Source organism: Priapulus caudatus, unplaced genomic scaffold (genome assembly GCF_000485595.1).
Source record: "Priapulus caudatus unplaced genomic scaffold, Priapulus_caudatus-5.0.1 Scaffold38, whole genome shotgun sequence".
Taxonomy (NCBI): Eukaryota; Metazoa; Priapulida; class Priapulimorpha; order Priapulimorphida; family Priapulidae; genus Priapulus; species Priapulus caudatus.
This window is the reverse complement of record NW_014577099.1, coordinates 243,469-261,893: the sequence shown is the minus strand read 5'-3', so window position 1 is coordinate 261,893 and position 18,425 is coordinate 243,469. Positions and strand designations below refer to the sequence as shown.

The following is an 18,425-nucleotide window of genomic DNA, read 5'->3' as shown; positions in this document are numbered from 1 at the left end:
AAAGTGTGCTGTGACGCGGCAACGGCCACAAAAATTGCCGACCACGAAAATTGCCTGTACGAGCAACGAAAATGGTGAAGTGTGCTGCTAGCTTTACAGTGTGAGAATTTGTCTTGTTGTGCAGAATAAATTCATGACCGCGTCGTTTTTCATCAAATATTATTTATGTGGTTAACCATCAGAATATCAGGAGTCTATCAATTGATAATATGCATAAATTACTGTGATGTTCAAAAAATGTGTATGAATTTGAATTTTGTGATCGATTCTCATCCAATCAGCAGCCTTGTGACATGAAATTATGAAGTTCCTGTTATCGTGAGTTTGCTCGTAGCTACGATGTGTTTCTGTCAACGCTACTCTCGTAACATTAACATTAGTCGTAAGTGTTATCGTAGCATTAACATTAGCATTAACTTTACGATTTTTCTGACAACGGCCCCCAGACTTTCCGTATATCAAGGAATGATGCAAAAACCCTAACCCTAACCCTAACACACTTCGTGATACCTAAGGTTATATACTTTATGACTTAGGGTTAGGGTTAGGGTTTTTGCATCATTCCTTGATATACGGAAAGTCTGTGCATCAGTTGATGATACACAGAAATCAGAATTGGGTTTGCGCCCTATACGTTTTCGAATTGATCGTATGGCACATACATGCCATGGCCCAATCCTACTCCTAGTTTGGTTTTTGTATTGGCAATCGAGGATAAATTGCCCGAATACCTGACATGCCTTCTGAAATTCCTGGGGAGAATCCTGACTACGTATGCGTGCGTATATTCCCGTGTTAACTTTTTACTGTCGTCATGTATGATCAATGACGTCTGACCGATATTATCGCTGACAAGGTTGCCAACTAGTAACGCTCAAGGGGTCGTTGTCGTATCAGGTACTACAGATATGTACCTGAGGTACATATATGTATAAACAAAGTGTACCAGACTTGTACTACAGAAGTGTACCCTAACCCTAACCTTAACCCTAACCCTAAACATACCGTACCTCATATAAAAATATAAACATAATACTACATTTTAATAGTAATACTAAACAACCTAAAACTACCTCGGGTACATATGATATATCTGTACTGTAGTACCGCAGATGGGGTCGTTGTCGTATCAGGTACTACAGATATGTACCCGAGGTAGTTTTAGGTTGTTTAGTATTATGTTTATATGACTATGAGGTATGTTTAGGGTTAGGGTTAGGGTTAGGGCTAGGGTTAGGGTTAGGGTTAGGATTAGGGTACACTTCTGTAGTACAATTAAGTCTGGTACACTTTGTGTATACATATATATGTACCTCGGGTACATATCTGTACTGTAGTACCTGATACAACGACCCCTTGAGCTGTAGTACCTGATACGACAACGACCCCATCTGCATTAGTATTAGCAGGAGTCTATCAGTATCAATAGATATTGTCTTATTGATACTAGACTCCTGACACTACGTTGAAGTTTTAGTTTGGCTGTTTTTTTCACTCTCAGCTAATTATACGTAGCGACCGACCTGACATATCATGTATACGCTGCATTTTAGGCACGTAGTCGACGACTAGGATAAGTCGACTTGCGCGCGTTACGGCGTACCTGGTGATCAAAGTTGAATCCAGACATCCCATACACGAAATTGTGACCTAGTTGAAGTTCCGTACAAATCTAAATTTAAAAAATATATTTCCGTAGTGTGATCAAGTATGACAAAGTTAACAGTCTTTTGATGAAAAATCCAAGTGTATGAATGCAATGTCAGTAAAAATAAATGGATTTATTCTGCAGAACTCTACAAACACGTTTCACGTGAACAATTCCTAAAGAATACTGCAGACCGCCAATAATGGCGGATAGTGCGTGTGCCGCGCCTCGTTTTCTCGCGAGACAGCTAACATAATTATTTGCAGAAAGAAGACGATTTAGCGAATATTTACGCTAATATTTTTAAGAAAGGTACAACATATTATAAAAGTAAAGATAGAAAACACATGTATTATTATCACAAAGTCATAACGTTACAACTACATTACTAGGCTGTTATCGTTGTTTAATAAATTGTCAGTTGGCCGAAATAGCTCAGTTGGGAGAGCGTTAGACTGAAGATCTAAAGGTCCCTGGTTCAATCCCGGGTTTCGGCAAGAAACTTTTTTGTTTCTACTCCCAAGCCATTATCTTGGTACACACATATGGCATGTATTTTGTTTCATAATTCGATTTTTTGTTTTATGGTTGATTTTATCACTTATAAAATTCACGGATTGAATGCTTCGATTTACGGATCGAATAATGCAATCCGTGAATCGAATCATTCGATCCGTGGATCGAAATAGAGAAAAAGGGACGAGGTATATGAGGAGGGGAGAAGGTGGTACAGGAGGAAGGAGAGAAGGTAGAGGACGAGGGAGAAGATAGTGGGCGAGGAGGAGGGGAGAAGGGGTGGAGGTAGAAGAGGTAGGAAGACGGAGTAGGAGGAAGTAGGAGGACGAGGGAAAGGAAGACGGAGGAGGAGGGGAGAAGGGGAGGAGGTAGAAAAGGGGGACAGGAAGGAGGTAGAAAAGGGGTACATAAAGGAGGTCGAGGATGAGGGTAGGTGGTGGGGGAAGAGGAGGAGGTAGAGGAAGGAGGAGGTAGAAGGGGAGAATGTGGTGGAGGGGAGGGGGAATTGGGAGATAGGGGAGAGAGGAGGTAGTGGAGGGGGAGAAGGTAGAAGAGGGAGGAGGTCGAGGATGGTGGGAGAAAGTGGAAGAGGTAGAGAAGGTAGAGGTAGAAGTAGAAGAGGGAGTAGGTAGAGGATGGTGGGAGAAGACGGAGGAGGTTGAGGAGGGGGAGAAAGTGGTGGAGAAGGAGGGGGAAGAGGAGGGTAGAAGGTAGTGGGGGAGGAGGTAGAGGAGGGAGGAGGTAGAAGGGGAGAATGTGGTGGAGGGGAGGGGGAGTTGAGAGATAGGGGAGAGAGGAGGTAGTGGAGGGGGAGAAGGTAGAAGAGGGAGGAGGTCAAGGATGGTGGAAGAAGGTGGAGGAAGTAAAGGAGAGGGAGAAGGTAGAAGAGGAAGTAGGTAGAGGATGGTGGGAGAAGACGGAGGAGGTAGAGGAGGGGGAGAAAGTGGTGAAGGAGGGGGAGGAGGTAGAGGAGGGAGGAGGTAGAGGAGGGGGAGAATGTGGTGGAGGAGGACGAGGAGTGGGGCGATAGGGGAGAGAGGAGGTAGTAGAGGCGGAGAAGGTAGAAGAGGGAGGAGGTCGAGGATGGTGGGAGAGGGTGGAAGAGGTAGAGGAGAGGGAGAAGGTAGAGGAGAGGGAGAAGGTAGAAGAGGGAGTAGGTAGAGGATGGCGGGGAGAAGACGGAGGAGGTAGAGGAGGGGGAGAAAGTGGTGGAGAAGGAGGGGGGAGGAGGTAGAGGAGGGGAGAATGTGGTGGAGGAGGACGAGGAGTGGGGAGATAGGGGAGAGAGGAGGTAGAGGAGGGGAAGAAGGTAGAAGAGGGAGGATGTAGAGGATGGTGGGAGACGGTGGAGAAGGTAGAGGAGAGTGGGAGATTGTGGAGGAAGTAGAGGAGGGGGAGAAGCTGGTGGAGTAGAAGGGGGAGAAGGTGGTGGGGAAGGAGAAGGGGAAGAAGGTAGAGGAGGGGAAGAAGGTAGAGGAGGGGAAGAAGGTGGTGGAGGAGGTGGCGGAGGAGGGGAGAAGGTGGTGAGGGAGGGAGGGAGGGAGGGGGTCGAAGTGGTAAGTGAGTGAGTGAGAGAGGGAGGGAGGGAGGAGGAGGGAGGAGGGAGAGAGGGATCGAGGTGGCTGAGTGAGAGGGAGGGAAGGAGGGAGGGGATCGCGAAGCGTTCGAGGGTGGTAAGTGAGTGAGAGAGCGAGGAGGGAGGGAGGCAGAGAAAGGGACGGCGAGCGATCGAGGCGTCTTATTGATTTCGTTACGAAATCAATGATTTTGGAACGAAATCAAGTCATGCGCCAAGTGTAGCATGATTTCGTAACGAAATCACTCGCAGTAGCTGATTTCGTAACAAAATCACTCGCAGTAGCTGATTTCGTAACGAAATCACTCGCAGTAGTTGATTTCGTAACGAAATCAGTCATGGGACACTTGGCGAACAGAGGGAGAGAGGTAGAGGGTACGAGACTCAGAGTGGGAGAGAAGAAGATAGAGAGGAGAGGAGAGGAGGAACAGAGAAAGAGTGAGAGATGACAAATTTTAGTTTTTAACTAGTCAAAATTTTAATCAGCAAATGAGCAAATACAATTAAACAACAGATAAGATGGGCGAGTAGACTGAGAGGCAAAGGGAAACAGTAGAAGAAAGTACGGAACGTACAGAGAAAGAGGTAGCGCAGCTAAAATGCAGAAGATTGCATGCAAAACACATATGTAACAGCTGTTCGTTTCACGTAGCCAGACTATTATTTTAGCAGTGAGCGTGACGCGTCGCATCTTTTGTATCTAGCAGTTTGACACATCAGTGTGAATGTGTTGTACCAGAATGCATGGCAGGGGCGTAGCCAGTATGTAGCACTGTAGGCCCGGGCCTACACTTTTTTTGGCCAAGTTATCTTCTTCTTTTTTTAAACACCCATAATTCAAATCCATAAGCTTGCTGGACGAGTTTAAGAGTCTAGACAGCGAAAAACTATTGAAATGAACGTTAGCAAGGAATATGGCTAAATTAGGTGACCTATTCTTCTGTCATCTAGGCTGTCATTTCTATCGCGTCGCGTTTCATTCAACAGCTCTACCCGCCGAAAAAAGACTAGGATCCGATCTTGTTCAGTTTTTTAACATTTTAATCGTTCGTAACACTTATTGTATAACTCAGTTTTGTGTTTTTTGGGTTTAAAAGTGATATTGAATGAGGTGTCTCAAGTTAGCAAGAGGCCAGGGAACCAGAATGAACACTCGGGAAGGGCCGTTTCCGGCCATCTGGGGGGTTTGTAAAACCAAAAATTTTCTTGTACGCTCCGCGCCAACTGATGATGGCGCTCCGCTCAGATAGTCGTGCCTACAACTTTGAAAATCCTGGCTACGCCCCTGCATGGTTATGGCTAAAATGTGGGGGAATCTGGTGGTGGTCGCGGGAGTGAGCACACGCGCTTATGCGCGTGTGCGCGTTTCTTTGTTCCTTTGTGCAAGATGGACACACTGTGTGTAAAATATTAAAGTTTATTCAGGTTACCACACAAGTTTGGATTTCTATATCATTTATATATACATCGAACTTTTAATTCAACGTTACATTTTTTGTGCCAGTGACAGTCAAACACCTGGGTATTCCTTTGCGGACGCAACGTAAGGCACTTCGTTGTCGATCTACGAGCCATACTACGCAAGGAAGATGGAGAAGGAAGAAGATACAGGAGTCGCTGGGTACACCGCTGGCAAGAAAACTGGAGAGAGAGAAACGGACAGCGGACGAGAGACGGAGGAAGAGAGAGAGAGAGAGAGAGAGAGAGAGAGAGAGAGAGAGACGGGAATAGGAGCAAGAGTAGGATAAACGAAGAACGACGGAGAGCGATCGACAGAGACGAAGAATGGCGGAGAGCGAGATGGGAGGAACAGAGCGAGACGCGGGAGAGAGAATGGTGGATACACACGGCGTATATGAACTACTCTGAGTAAGTCAGCGTAAAGGAAGGAAGGGCCGGTGTTGTATCCGTGATACTGCAAGGGCAAGTCTGAGTCTCGACCTATGTGTGAGAGAGAAAGGAGAGCAGAACAGAGAAGGCAAGGCTGACAGAGCAGAGACAGAGGACGGGAAAGATATATTGCGGACTGTAATGGCTAAACAAAATTATAGAATTTAATTGGTGGAAAGCTTCAATCTCGTGCCGTCGAAACTGGACGTGAAAGTATGACATTATCAGGAATGTGTATTTTTATCTGTTTTATGTACGCGGTATTTTTTCCATGGTAGATGCTTGTGACCGTTTGTCTTTGTGTGAGAAAATCTTTTGTGTGAAACTCTGTATAGAAATGTGTGATCGTTTTCTTGAATTTGTGCTAACGGTACGTTTACGCTATATTGTCAGACTGCTAAACACATTCTTCAATTAGAGTTTGATAGGCCTAAAACATTTCATCGAAAATATGAAATCAGTTTTGCGTATTTTTTTTGGCTGTATGATGTGTGGAAGTGACAAAGATTGTCAGGTCCACATCGGTGCTGTGTGTAATAATGGGATTAAGAGGTTTAAATGAGGATGCAATGGAGCACATGGCTAAACGTGGTTTCGGTAATGCGTGTCGGTATACGCAGACGCCATGTACGTTACAGCATAAAAAGACGCAAGAGTGAGAGTAATTGCAGCGATATCAAAATGTTCACCGCCAAATGTGTTAAATTTCTGACTAGTATGGTGATCGAACTTTATCGTTACTTGTTTTGTAGAGTATAAATATAGTTAATGATTCAGTAACGTTGAAAACCTAGTTTAGATCGGCCAGGAGTCCGAAATCACAATGGGGCATCGTGTTAAGAAAAGGGGGAGAGAAATGTAACAGCTGTTTGTTCACGTAGCCAGAGACTATTATTTTAGCAGTGAGCGTGACGCGACGCATCTTTTGTATTTAGCAGTTTGACACATCAGTGTGAATGTGTTGTACCAGAATGCAGGGTTATGGATAAAATGTGGGTGAGTCTGGTGGTTATCGCGGGAGTGAGCACATGTACACGTGCTTATGCGCGTGTGCGCGTTTCTTTGTTCCTTTGTGCAAGATGGACACACTGTGTGTAAGATATTAAAGTTTACTCAGGTTACCACACAAGTTTGGATTTCTATATCATCATTTATACATCGAACTTTTAATTCAACGTTACACATACATAATATCAGAAGTAGATAATAGGGATATAATTACTATTATCCTATTATCTACTTCTGATAATATATAAAGAGTAGATGATTGAATGTAACAATTCAATTATTGTCACAAGCGTCAAAGTAGGAATATCATCACTGCTACTTACAACGATGTTTCAAACAGTTTTCTAACCGTTCTCATGCAAGAGAAAGAACCGGACCAAGCACCATATATACCTGCAGTAGTAGTGTTCGGATTGGGAATAGTTGTATCAAATTAGGTCAAATGGTAGTGAGCTTTGGTAAGAGCACACTCCCACATTTTCTCAAATAAAAAAGTGACTTAATTAAACAGCAAGAGGTAAGCATAAAAACATGTTATTTATAAAGAAATCCATACAAGGCCACCATAATAAATAATTCAACACATTAACAGTGAGAAGTAAGGACAGATGATATCACGGTCATTATAATAGTCTTCCTCTTTACGTACATTGCCTGCCATCTGTTACAATATAATCCTAAAAAGTATATTTAATTCGTCATTACACTAGCCACTAGTAGCACGCATTTAGCAATTAATGTGGGCTTCAAAGTAATTAAGAATGTTTTATAACCTTTTAATTTCAGTAAAATATTCACAGATAAAATTGCTCCCATTTACTGCCACTTGAGTGTATCTCTTCTTTTGTTACTAGGGCACGGGTATTACTGCTTGGCAATATGTTATCCTTGCAGGATGCCCGTGGTTGAAATGTTGGGACAATTCGTGACTCAGGTATGGATCCTGAAAGCTATAATTAAGAAATACAATATAATTATTAGCAGCATATACAGGCAAAATGTAGTTTAACACGCATCGGCTTTTTATTACAGTAAAATAGCCCCCTCATATGAATTACATACACATTTAACTCCCCAAGTACTTCATATCACAGATTCTGTAGTATATATTATATAATTTTCTATGCTATAGTAATGGCACTTTTAAACTGTTATAAAACCAAAAGGGGAACTGTCAACACAACTATTAAATTACACTCGATGGTAGTATATGTACACGATTAGCTGTTTTAAGCTCAATATCCTGGGTTTCATCATGATATTAAAACAAGTGCCGCAGAGCGACAGCGCTCAACTGACGTGTACTGTAGCCAGGTATTCTTCTGATAAACTCACTGGCAACCGAATCAAGTGCGCCCTAGCTCCTGCCACCGCGTTCGTGCTCAGAGCATATATCTAGGACTATACTAATACAGATCTAAAATCTATGATAGGCTTTGATATACTTACTGGTACTACAGTAATAAAGAGACAGCTGTGTAACTTTAATGACTTCGCTATATTAACATGTTATCATGGATATGCGTCGTGCGTGAGCGTCGTTAACAGTCAACAAATCCATGTTTAACCCTCTTCAAGAGGGTCAAAAGGTTATCCGACACTTACTCTTCGCATGTCAGCGGAAAGTACATTTCATGGTCCTTTCAATAAAGCCATAAAAATGGTAGGTTACCGCTGAAACAAAAAAGTTTTTCAATCGCTCCGTCATACCATGTCCTCAGAAAATGTCTAAAATCTGCCCTGTGCCCCATTGACCTTTGACCTCCAATTTCGGCACAGTGATGGCTTTTCCTACCATGATGCTATACACCGACTATCACGAGCCTAGGCCGAGCCGTTTAGATTTGTGCCGCAATTCTGCATTTCCTCCCTATACCTTAAGTTAAGGAGGGAATGTTCCCCCTTCTTTTACACCTCTTGACCTTTGACCCCCAGCTTCGACATCCCAACTGTTTTCGGATTACCCCCCCCCACGTCCCGAATATCGTGACCGTACGTCGAGCGGTTAAGATTTGTGCCCAACTGTTGACAGACGGACGCACGGACGCACGCACAGACAATCATGCGATGCTACAAGCTGCATCTGACTACGTCAGCTGAGCTAAATACATACACTCCTGATGATATGACATTTAATAAAATTTCTAACAGATAAGGTAAAGCCAAAAAACCATGCCAATATCCCTGATAGCTTCTTACTAAACACTATATCAAACACCAACCTTATTTGATTGCTGCTCATCACAGGGAATATATACATGGGACTTTCTCTTTTTCACATCATTAACTTGGCTTCCAGTGTTGCTGATAGCCTCATATGATCTTTGTCGACATTTCTTTCTTTTTTGAGCAGGATCATCACTTGGGATGCAGCGATCCTATACACATGCATAACACATTAAACATTTCAGGTAAAAAAAATAAATTCGAGTTGCTTGTATAAATATGAATACTTTTTTTGCATATATACTAAATGTGTGCAATCATTACCCAGCTAGAAATATAGTCTTCTTCGGCATCTATGATATCAGTCTTTGTCTGTTCCTCTTCAATAAATTGGGGCCATTTACTAGATATCTCATCAGAGCCCGTTGGTTGGTCAAAATGTAAAACCTATAAAAACAAACGTGAAAAGCAATCTCATTTTCGGAGAGAATTTCATTAAAGGTCCTATAAACCATATAATCGCGACCAAATAGATACCTTGAGCTAGAATGCAAGTGTACTTAATTTCACTGCATCACTTTCATCATTTTCTATGCACACATTGGTCATTGTCGCAACAGGAAACTAAAAATGGCAATGGCAATGGCTTCTATCATGCACATACACTTCACCCTCTATTTAACTGACCCCGATTTAGCGGAAGCAACGGACAAAAAATTCGCACTTTTAGAGAACATGTCATGAGCGAGCAGTATCAGCGTCGAAAACAATTGAAGCTGGAACCGTTTTTCAAACCTGTTGTTGCTTCTAACCCCTCCATTTATACAACTATTTACAAGCATGGCAGTGGAAGGGCCAGTGGAGGTACATAGCTTCTCTGACTAAGAATAAATTTATTCTGAAGCCCCACTATATGATCATGGCAAAACAAACTATGTATTTATGTATCCACCAAAAAAGGTAACAAAAATGTCTCTACTGTACCCTTTTACTTACAACGATTATAATGTTTATTATGCTTACTGTGTGTATGCTACTGTATTATGTATGTATAGTAGTTTTTATAAGAAAATATTACCCACAAATATATAGTGTCCAGCATACTATATTCGGAAATAACGGACTATCGGCCTTACTGGACACCCCAACCCCCTCCCCTATTGGTCTGTTAAATCGTGGGTGAAGTGTATATACATTTTATACATAGGATTATGAACATAAATACTTATACATACACTATATAAGCTAAATTAAGTTCTGTTCATAATTCTACTGACCGTTTGTTGTGGGTCAAAATCACTGGCTAATAACAACTGATGTGCAATTTCATCTTTTTGGCCTTGAACGGTATTACAGGTCTTAACATGTTCCCTGCACTCTGGTCCTGTTCCTTGCCCATATATCTGTATAAAGAACATGTACACATTGTATACAGTACACACTATTATCCAAAGTTCTGAAAACAGAAAAGCTCCGAAAACTGAAAGTTTTTTGTGGAGGTCGTCTGCACACCAAAGCTCGCGTTTGGCGCCAAAACTCGATCCGACGCGATAAATATACCATTATATATAGTCCCCGGTAACACTGTATACTAGCTGTCATAGCATTTATCCAGAACGTCTGTGCAGAGCAAACCTAATCATCAGCATTAGAAACAAGATAAAGAGATGTCATACTTTCACCAACATTTCCCACACAACCAAGACTCCTAGAAGACCACCTCACATACCCAACAGTGTACATTTTCCTTCTACCTCTCTAATGTGTCGAATAGAAGCTGGATAGGTAAAATGTACCATTTACACCAGTGCCACAATAGTTATCAGCCACGTTAGCGGCTTAATAGGTACTCATTTCATTCTAATACTACAGTATGAAATAATAGGTAGTATTATAAATAGTAGGTGATGAAAATGAAACAACATAATCATGCTAATAATAATATCTTAAACAAACACAATATCAACGTATGTTGAGGTAATTGACTGCGGATACCGAGTAGTATAAGTGCGTAAATGACGCGCGCAAGTACGAGCATAAATATTAGGGCCGTAGCACAGAGAATACAAGTGATATGGCGTGAAATACGCGAGCGTTGCAATGGTCACAAACGGTCGAAAACAGGCGAGTAGCATCGGTTCAACGGCGTTTTTCCGCCTTCCTGCCACCTAATACCCCTGTCACACCTTCCCGCGATCACGCTCGCGCTCCCACTGCGACCTGAAAAGTATGAAAGCGCGAGGAAAAGCGCAGCCCACGGAAATCCATGGCGTGCTGTGACCATGGTGTGACACCATGCAGCTTAACAGTAGCTTACAGTACGCTCTTGACTCGCTTATTACGCTCTCACTGCGATCCTATGCATTCCCAGTTTGATCTTCAGTGCGTTCCCACTGCGCTCTGTGCGCTCTCAGTGCGCTCCCACTGCGCTCTGTGCGCTCTCAGTGCGCTCCCACTGCGCTCTGTGCGCTCTCAGTGCGCTCCCACTGCGCTCTGTGCGCTCTCAGTGCGTCCAAGTAGCTCTCGCTGCGCTCTTACTACGCTCTCAATACGTTTGCAACTCGCTCACTGCGCGTGCGCAGTTTATTTTATTTTGCAGGTTTGGGGACGTCTGACTTTTATGTTTGGGAATTGGGATTTTTTTGTTTAAGTTTAAGTTAATATAACTTTATTTAAAGACATTTAAGAAATTACATAAGCAAGGCATTATGCATAAAAGAAACAGAACAAAATATATTTATTTTAACATTACCATAATTATTTATTTCAAACATACAATATTGTGTACTGTGTACTTGTGAACTTTTGAACTGTCTTTTTTGTAACTGACTTTTAATATCATGCTAGCAGCCTGCAGGTGAATTGAAGTGCAGCTTGAGGTATTCTCGTTGTTTCTTGGCTGCAGTGGTGTCACGGTTGTTCCCTCTAATGTCGTTCAGCTCATGCATGTTAGCATCAGCCCTCCAAGCACCTGGGATCAGTTGGTGGTTGACATCCTCCGCATCCAAGGCAGCATTCTGAATGGTAGGATAACGCAGTCTCATCAAATTATGAAGACAGACGCAGGCCTCGACGATCAGTCGTATGGTGTCAGGTTCATGCTGCATGGTGGTCAGGAGAATCTGCCAACGTTGGGCAAGGATGCCAAAGGCATTCTCCACAACGCCACGCCCTCTAGATATCCTGTAGTTGTAGATCCTATGCTCTTTGGTCATCTTGCGCATCGAGTAAGGCTTCATCATGTTGGTCCGCATCGCGAGCGCATCATCAGCCAGGAAGAAATATGACATGTCCCTGTCGTCATTTGGTAGGGGGTCTGCTGGAGGAAGACAAATGGTCCCATCTACTAGGCACTCATTCAGCTCTGAATCATTGAAGATCTGTGCATCTGACATGTGTCCGTAGCCTCCAACATCTATCCAGAGGAACTTATAGTCCGCATCGACGAGGCCCATTAGAACAATGGAAAAGAAGCCTTTATAGTTGTGATAAAGGCTTCCACTGTTCGCTGGCTTTCTGCAGGCAACATGTTTTCGATCAAGGGCTCCACAGGCATGAGGGACGTTCCATCTACGTGCAAACATTTCAGCAACGGCACGCCCTTCTTCAGGGGAGATTGGACAGCTGATGACTTCCTCCTTGTACTCATCTACGATGGCCTGGCAGACTTCTCGTACTAGGACAGACATGGTGTTATGAGGAACTCTGAAGTCAAACTTCATACTGGCGTACTTGTCACCAGTTGCTAGGTGGCGCATAATAATTGCAATCTTCAACCCTGGTTCCATAGCCTTCCTATTATGGTGTCTTGTTTGGTGCATCTTGGACCAAGTCTTGCTAGGAGCTCATCAAACATCTTTGGTTGTACTCTCAGAAAGTTAAAGAAGAATGCAGGATCTTCGTGTCGTAGCTCGGCCATTAGGCAGTGATAGTGGCCAAACTGAACTCTTCTCCCCACGTCTAACCATGGTCGAACCCAGCATCTCCTCTCCCTTCTTTCCCTCCTCCTTCTTCTGCTTCTAATGATGTTGACAAGGGGCTGGTAATCTTGTGCCTGCTGCGCATATGTGCTAATTCTGTAGTACAATTAGCACATTCTGCCTGTGTGCGGCCATGGTGAAGAGCAGATGCACACTGATTGTGTATAGAAGATGAAGCTGTATTTATACAAAAATGTGTGGGGGGGTCAGTGAAAGTGGGATCGTAATAAGAACGCTCTGTGAGCCTATTGGCTATTGCAAACGTGGGAACAACGCCTTGGACGTATTACGAGCGTCATAGTCTCAGTGGCAGCGCAGTGTGGACGTAGAATGAGCAGAAACACGCCCAGCAAGCGTAGTGGAAGCGCAGTAACGGCGCAATAAGAACGGAAGAGGCACGTATGGAGAGCCCAATGAGCATACAGCAGTCGCAAACCAGTCGCAGTGGACGATTTCTGCGACCCCAAGTCGCTTCTATGCGTTGTTGCTACGTCCACGATACGCTCATGTAGTTCGCTTTGCGCTGCCATGGCGACTGTACTGCGTCATTACACCGCTCATTACAGAGCGCCGACCCGCTGCGCTTGTTTTGATTCGGACCAACACAAGCGCCGAGGTTTGGCGCTCAAGGTAGCTCATGGCGACCCTCTTCCGTTCTTGACAGTTTCCACTGTGTCACCAACTCGTTCTCAGAGAACTTACTGCGCTTTTCCTCGCGCTTTCATACTTTTCAGGTCGCAGTGGGAGCGCAAGCGTGATCGCGTGAAGGTGTGACAGGGGTATAAGGACATATTTATTGCTATAGAGGGTTCCGCGACTTGCACTAAAAATAGCTAAAAATTCCATGCCGCCGGCCATACTGGTTCCAGAATTGCGAACACGTGTTACCGATATGCACAATCGACCTATTTGACATCGATAGATTGTACATACGATAGTGACTGTGTTATTATAGTAAAGTGGATCCCGGTTTTGCAGACAGGTTTACCAGCGCGTGTTTTTTTGGGATGCTAGAGTTCGATATGATTGTGCAGACCCGGTTTTACAGGGTGTTGCAGGCAGGTTTATCAGCGTGGGTTGGGGTGCTAGTCTGCTAGAGTTCAATGAGATTATACAGGTCCGGTTTTGCAGGGCTTTGCATGCAGGTTTATTAGTGTCGAGAGATTGCATGCAACACATATGTTCATGGACTCGAGTTTGTTTACATCGAGTGTTCAGAAATTTCACCGATTTTACTGCATATATATATAGCTATCAAACGCAGCTTTTTATAACATCTGGTGTATGCACATTTGCCAACTGTCTGAAGTGTACGTAGTATGGACAAGTACTTTGATTCACTAGACAACGTAGCCAAAGCACGCTATCTCGAGAAAATTGCGTGCATTGGGAATCGACACCCGTATGAGAATGGAGCGAGGACCACAACTTGTGCCCATCACGTACTTATATGGATCTCGTGAATTTACTACCTAACATTCTAGCCGAGTCCATTTTATACTCTCAAGGACTTTCAGAACCACAAAAGCCTGGATGCCTACGATCGACTGTTCTGCGGTTGGGTTAGTGGTGCATGTACAGGGCTGTAACGATACACAAGCCTCTCGATTCGAATCCTTCGATTCGATTCCCAAAATATTGAAATGTTATCTTATTTTTTATATTTTCATTATTTTGCAATAATAAATTATTAGAAATTGCCAATGAATACTAAATGGTGAATAGACTAGAGAGTCTAGAGAGTATATATAATACACTGCACAGCCGCTGAGTAACACTCCACAGTATATAGCGTAGTGCCGCCATCTATTGGAGGAAAAAAGTGGTTTCGAAGTGGAATCGAAAATACGGGGAAACATATCGAGGATCGGATCGAGGGAAGAGAATCTCGATCCGATTCGATTTCGGTGGATCGTTACAGCCCTAGTGGTGTATCAGTCAACTTCTATCATGTGAACAATGAGAGTCCCATCTACGTTATCCGAGCACGTGTTATGCACTCCCAGTCTCTGATTATACCATCTCTCTATCCGTGCATGGGTCACGATGAGAGAATATGGGACAGGCATCATGTTAGCAGCCTGTAATTGTAAAGCCACCACCCCCACTCAAACAGCTGCCTATTGGATGCCGGCGATATATGTGTATAAGTATAAATGTGTAGCGGCGTGCGCCGTGCGTGCGGTGTACCTGTGCGTTGCAGAGGAGCATTTGACCGGCATTTACAGGTAATTATCGGCAATACTAGGCGAAAGAGAGTAGAGAAATGTTAAGACATTGGTAGTAAATAGAATTCGTATTTATTTAGCATTATATTTTATTGAAATGCTCCAAGTGCCTGTGCCTGTGATCATAGATATAACCAGGAGTAAGAAGTAATTTTTACATTAAATGATTATGATAACTAATAAATTTCTATAAGTATTATAACTTATTATAACCACTAAATATCAAATAATGTTACAATGTTTTTCCGTTTGTGTTGACGATTATGGAGTTTGACTATATTGTTTATCTGCAAAACGCCTGCAAACGTTATTCGCAGTGGCTGGAGGTACGGCAGCCGTCGTTCGTTGAAGCCCCGTTTGGCGTTAATAGGGTTAGGTTTAGGGTTAGGGTTAGGGTTCTAGCTCATCTAAACTCTCAAATTGTTAATTTATTTCCCAAGGCATTATTTCGAAATCTGGCGCCACCCGCCGCCATCTTTGTCTCGTTAAGTATGAAAGCAAATGGACTGCCGTACCTCCAGCCTCGAGACATTAAGATACGGCTGCCGTACCCGTAGCCACAGCGTTTTAATTTTTGATGGGGGGTCTTTGAATGGCCCGTCCCGTTGAATTCCTGCAAGGAGGAGGTCGATCTTGGGCTCAAATGAAAGGTAAGTGATCACGTCCAGTCCTCCCGTTTGAAACCTCTCCTCTAGTTAATCGAATTGAAAATTATTTGAGTTTTTCTAAGAAAATGGCTCTGAAAAAGCTAAAAAAGCTGTTAATCTGTACTGTAGAGACAAAGAAGTTTCACTCGAATTTAGAAAGTATAATGTATTTACAGTTTTTTCATGTACTTTGTGTTATAAAACGTTTAGTAGTTCAACGGGACGGGGAGAAATTAGATGCACGGGTCGTTCTGGAACGCTGCCAAAGTGGTTCTACATTACTCATTAGATGTATACAAACACATGACATGTGCCATGTGGCCACTGAGACCTTTATCACGCTTTGTTTAACACTGCAAACTTTACAGCTCCATTTTCGAGCCTTTGTCTTTTGCTGAACTTGAAACATGCCACAGGAGCAGCATTTTAGCACATTAAAGATCTGAGGCATTATAACGACGTGAAACCAGATAAAAAGTCAGTCTCTGCAGCTTTGAATCTGAGCTTTGAATCACTGCTTTGAATGCGCGGGTGAAATCAGCGCCATCTCTGGGTAAATTGAAGAAGTCACATAAAGTGGAGTACAGGGGGCAGCACTCTCCAGTAAACATACTTGTAGAAACGTGGGACACAGAGTCAGCTCATCGGCGTCTTTTCTCAGTGATAACTGGAACAAAACAAACATGCTTCTTCGCAGAATAATTTGCACGGTTCGGAAAACACCCTTGAGAATTAAATATCGTGTCTACAACAATCCATTGACGTGGGCTATGGTAAGTAAGCTGCAGTGCAGTGAAGTGTACAAGCGAGTACGGAGTAGGGTTGCCGATAACCCGACCAGGCTGTGTGACTAACGTCAATACACCGTCAATAACGTCAATTATTTCTAACCCTAGCTTGGAGCTAGGATTAGCTAACCGTTTCTTGGAGCTAGGTTGCCGATTGCGCATTACTGCCATTGCCATTGGGATTGTCATTACTGACATTACTCATTAGTAAATATAATATATTGTAATACTAATAATACTAATACTAATACTAATAGTAATATATAATAATTGTATATAATAATAGTATTAGCGATTTGCGCATAGTAAACCTGCTACTGTACGTAAGGCTGGTATATGGTATAATGAGCTACTATAATGTTAATATACATCTACTGATTTAGTACTATAGCCCGCGTACGGTTGCCTGGGGCAACTGTACGCGGGCTATGCCTAGTAGTAGTACTGCTGAGAGGGTCTATGTCCCCCAGGGTACTGCCGGAACGTACCCTGGGTACGGTCTGGTATACCGGAACACGTACCCTGGTACCAGAACATATAAATCAACGTGATTTATATGCTCTGCTGGTACTATCTAATATGCCGGACCGTACCTCGCCTACTCCACTAACGAGTCTATGGAGTCGCCTACGCCTACTCCCTAACCCTAACCCTAACCCTAACCCTAACCCTAACCCTAACCATATCAGATAGTTACCAGGTATACCGGACCGTACCCAGGGTACATTCCGGCAGTACCCTGGGGGACATAGACCCTATGAGCCCTAGTACTTGAGCTAATACTAATAGTAATAATGAGGTTGGCTACGAGCTAAACCGACCAGGCTCTCCGACTGTTACACGTCGTCGCCAACGTAGTGTTAAGCGAGAAGGGAACTTGTGGCTAGCAACGAGCATGATTATGTATGCATCTAGTAATCGATGTACTGCGAGGATCGAGGGAGTATGCACTACCTACCTACACATTATCACATAGATATTACTAGACAGAGTGCACTCACGGAGAGTGCATACCTCCGCCAGCGACATACGCCATACGACTCACAAACACACGAATAAGCCATGATATACGCCAGCGTACTGACATGTACACGCTGGCTTGCTGGCTTGTAGATACATAGTGCGTTCGATTTGCTTCCCCAAGTTAACCTGGGTCTACTCGGGCCAGCCCCAAATACGTTCGATTTGGCAGTCACGTGGTATTTTTGCGTTACCCGGGTCAACCCAGGTGAGGATGAAGTAACCCGCTCGCCGAGCCGCTCACTTGGGGGGGGGGCTTGGGGAAGTATCCCACAATCCATTGCAATGACACCATGCATGGCAACGATACATCAGTGCGGGAATTGCATGAATGTAGCAGTAGTAATGAAGCAGGACTGTCAATGACTGCGTGTGTTTGCCCATTCAGTTCAAGGATAGAGATGATGTCCAGGACGGTGATTGGATAGGATAATTATTATTACTGGACATGCTCTCTATCCTTGAGCCCATTCTTAGATTGCAATTGCTATTCTTTTTTTCTTGTCACTGGCATCCATGATGATAATTAACCCGGGTTAACCCAAAAACCATTTGTTTATCTTCCCTAACCCAGATGCGTTCGATTTCGTACCCAGGTTAACCCAGGTGGCTCTGGGGAAGCAAATCGAACACACTAACAATAATGGAAACCCAAAAACAGGATATCCTGTGTTTGGGTTACATTATTGTATCTAGCTGGCTTGCTGCTCGATCGCTCGTAGCAGCCGCTCGTTGCTGCTGCTCGCTGATATGTACACGCTCGCTGGCTCGCTGCACTGGCTGGCTCGCTGGCTCGCTGGCTCGCTGGCTGACGCGCTAATATCGATCGCGCGAACACACGAACACACGAACACACGCACACGAGAGCGAAAACATAACCTCCTCCAACTCCGTTGGGCGGAGGTAATAAGCAGTAATAAATTTGTCACGCGCACTGCGCGCATGAGCGCGGACACAC

The 18,425-nt window shown here is 43.7% G+C and overlaps 3 protein-coding genes and 1 non-coding gene across 9 annotated transcripts in view; 2 read left to right on the top strand and 2 right to left on the bottom strand.

Annotated features, from left to right (window-relative positions):
- LOC106819140 (YTH domain-containing family protein 2-like) overlaps window positions 1-1,883 on the bottom strand; it is an 11,434-nt gene extending 9,551 nt beyond the window's left edge. The window contains exon 1 of one of the 2 annotated variants that reach the window (XM_014823798.1): window positions 1,604-1,883. In XM_014823798.1, the coding sequence (XP_014679284.1) occupies window positions 1,604-1,630 (27 nt within the window). In that variant the 5' untranslated portion in view covers window positions 1,631-1,883. Of the gene's footprint in view, window positions 1-1,523 lie in introns of both variants that reach the window. The other variant, XM_014823805.1, reaches the window with a different exon arrangement.
- Window positions 1,884-2,072: 189 nt separating this feature from the next.
- Trnaf-gaa lies at window positions 2,073-2,145 on the top strand. The gene has a single exon. It is a non-coding gene; the product is annotated as a tRNA-Phe (tRNA).
- Window positions 2,146-7,156: 5,011 nt separating this feature from the next.
- On the bottom strand, window positions 7,157-16,205 carry LOC106819291 (UPF0544 protein C5orf45 homolog). Of its 2 annotated transcripts, none has more exons than XR_001395395.1 (5): window positions 14,257-14,297; window positions 10,082-10,207; window positions 9,129-9,251; window positions 8,861-9,016; window positions 7,157-7,588 (listed from the first exon to the last, which is right to left on the bottom strand). XR_001395395.1 is itself a non-coding variant. In XM_014823939.1 (5 exons), exons 1-5 carry the CDS (start codon window positions 16,108-16,110, stop codon window positions 7,433-7,435), a joined length of 681 nt encoding a protein of 226 aa, XP_014679425.1. In that variant the 5' UTR covers window positions 16,111-16,205; the 3' UTR covers window positions 7,157-7,432. The 2 variants fall into 2 exon arrangements, 1 of the variants encoding a protein (XP_014679425.1); XM_014823939.1 differs by lacking the exon at window positions 14,257-14,297 and adding an exon at window positions 15,991-16,205.
- Window positions 16,206-16,267: 62 nt separating this feature from the next.
- LOC106819252 (regulator of microtubule dynamics protein 1-like) overlaps window positions 16,268-18,425 on the top strand; it is a 12,181-nt gene continuing 10,023 nt past the window's right edge. For all 4 annotated transcript variants that reach the window (XM_014823929.1, XM_014823922.1, XM_014823914.1 and 1 more), the window contains exon 1: window positions 16,268-16,432. In XM_014823929.1, coding sequence (XP_014679415.1) covers window positions 16,343-16,432 — 90 coding nt within the window. In that variant the 5' untranslated portion in view covers window positions 16,268-16,342. The remainder of the gene's footprint in view (window positions 16,433-18,425) is intronic.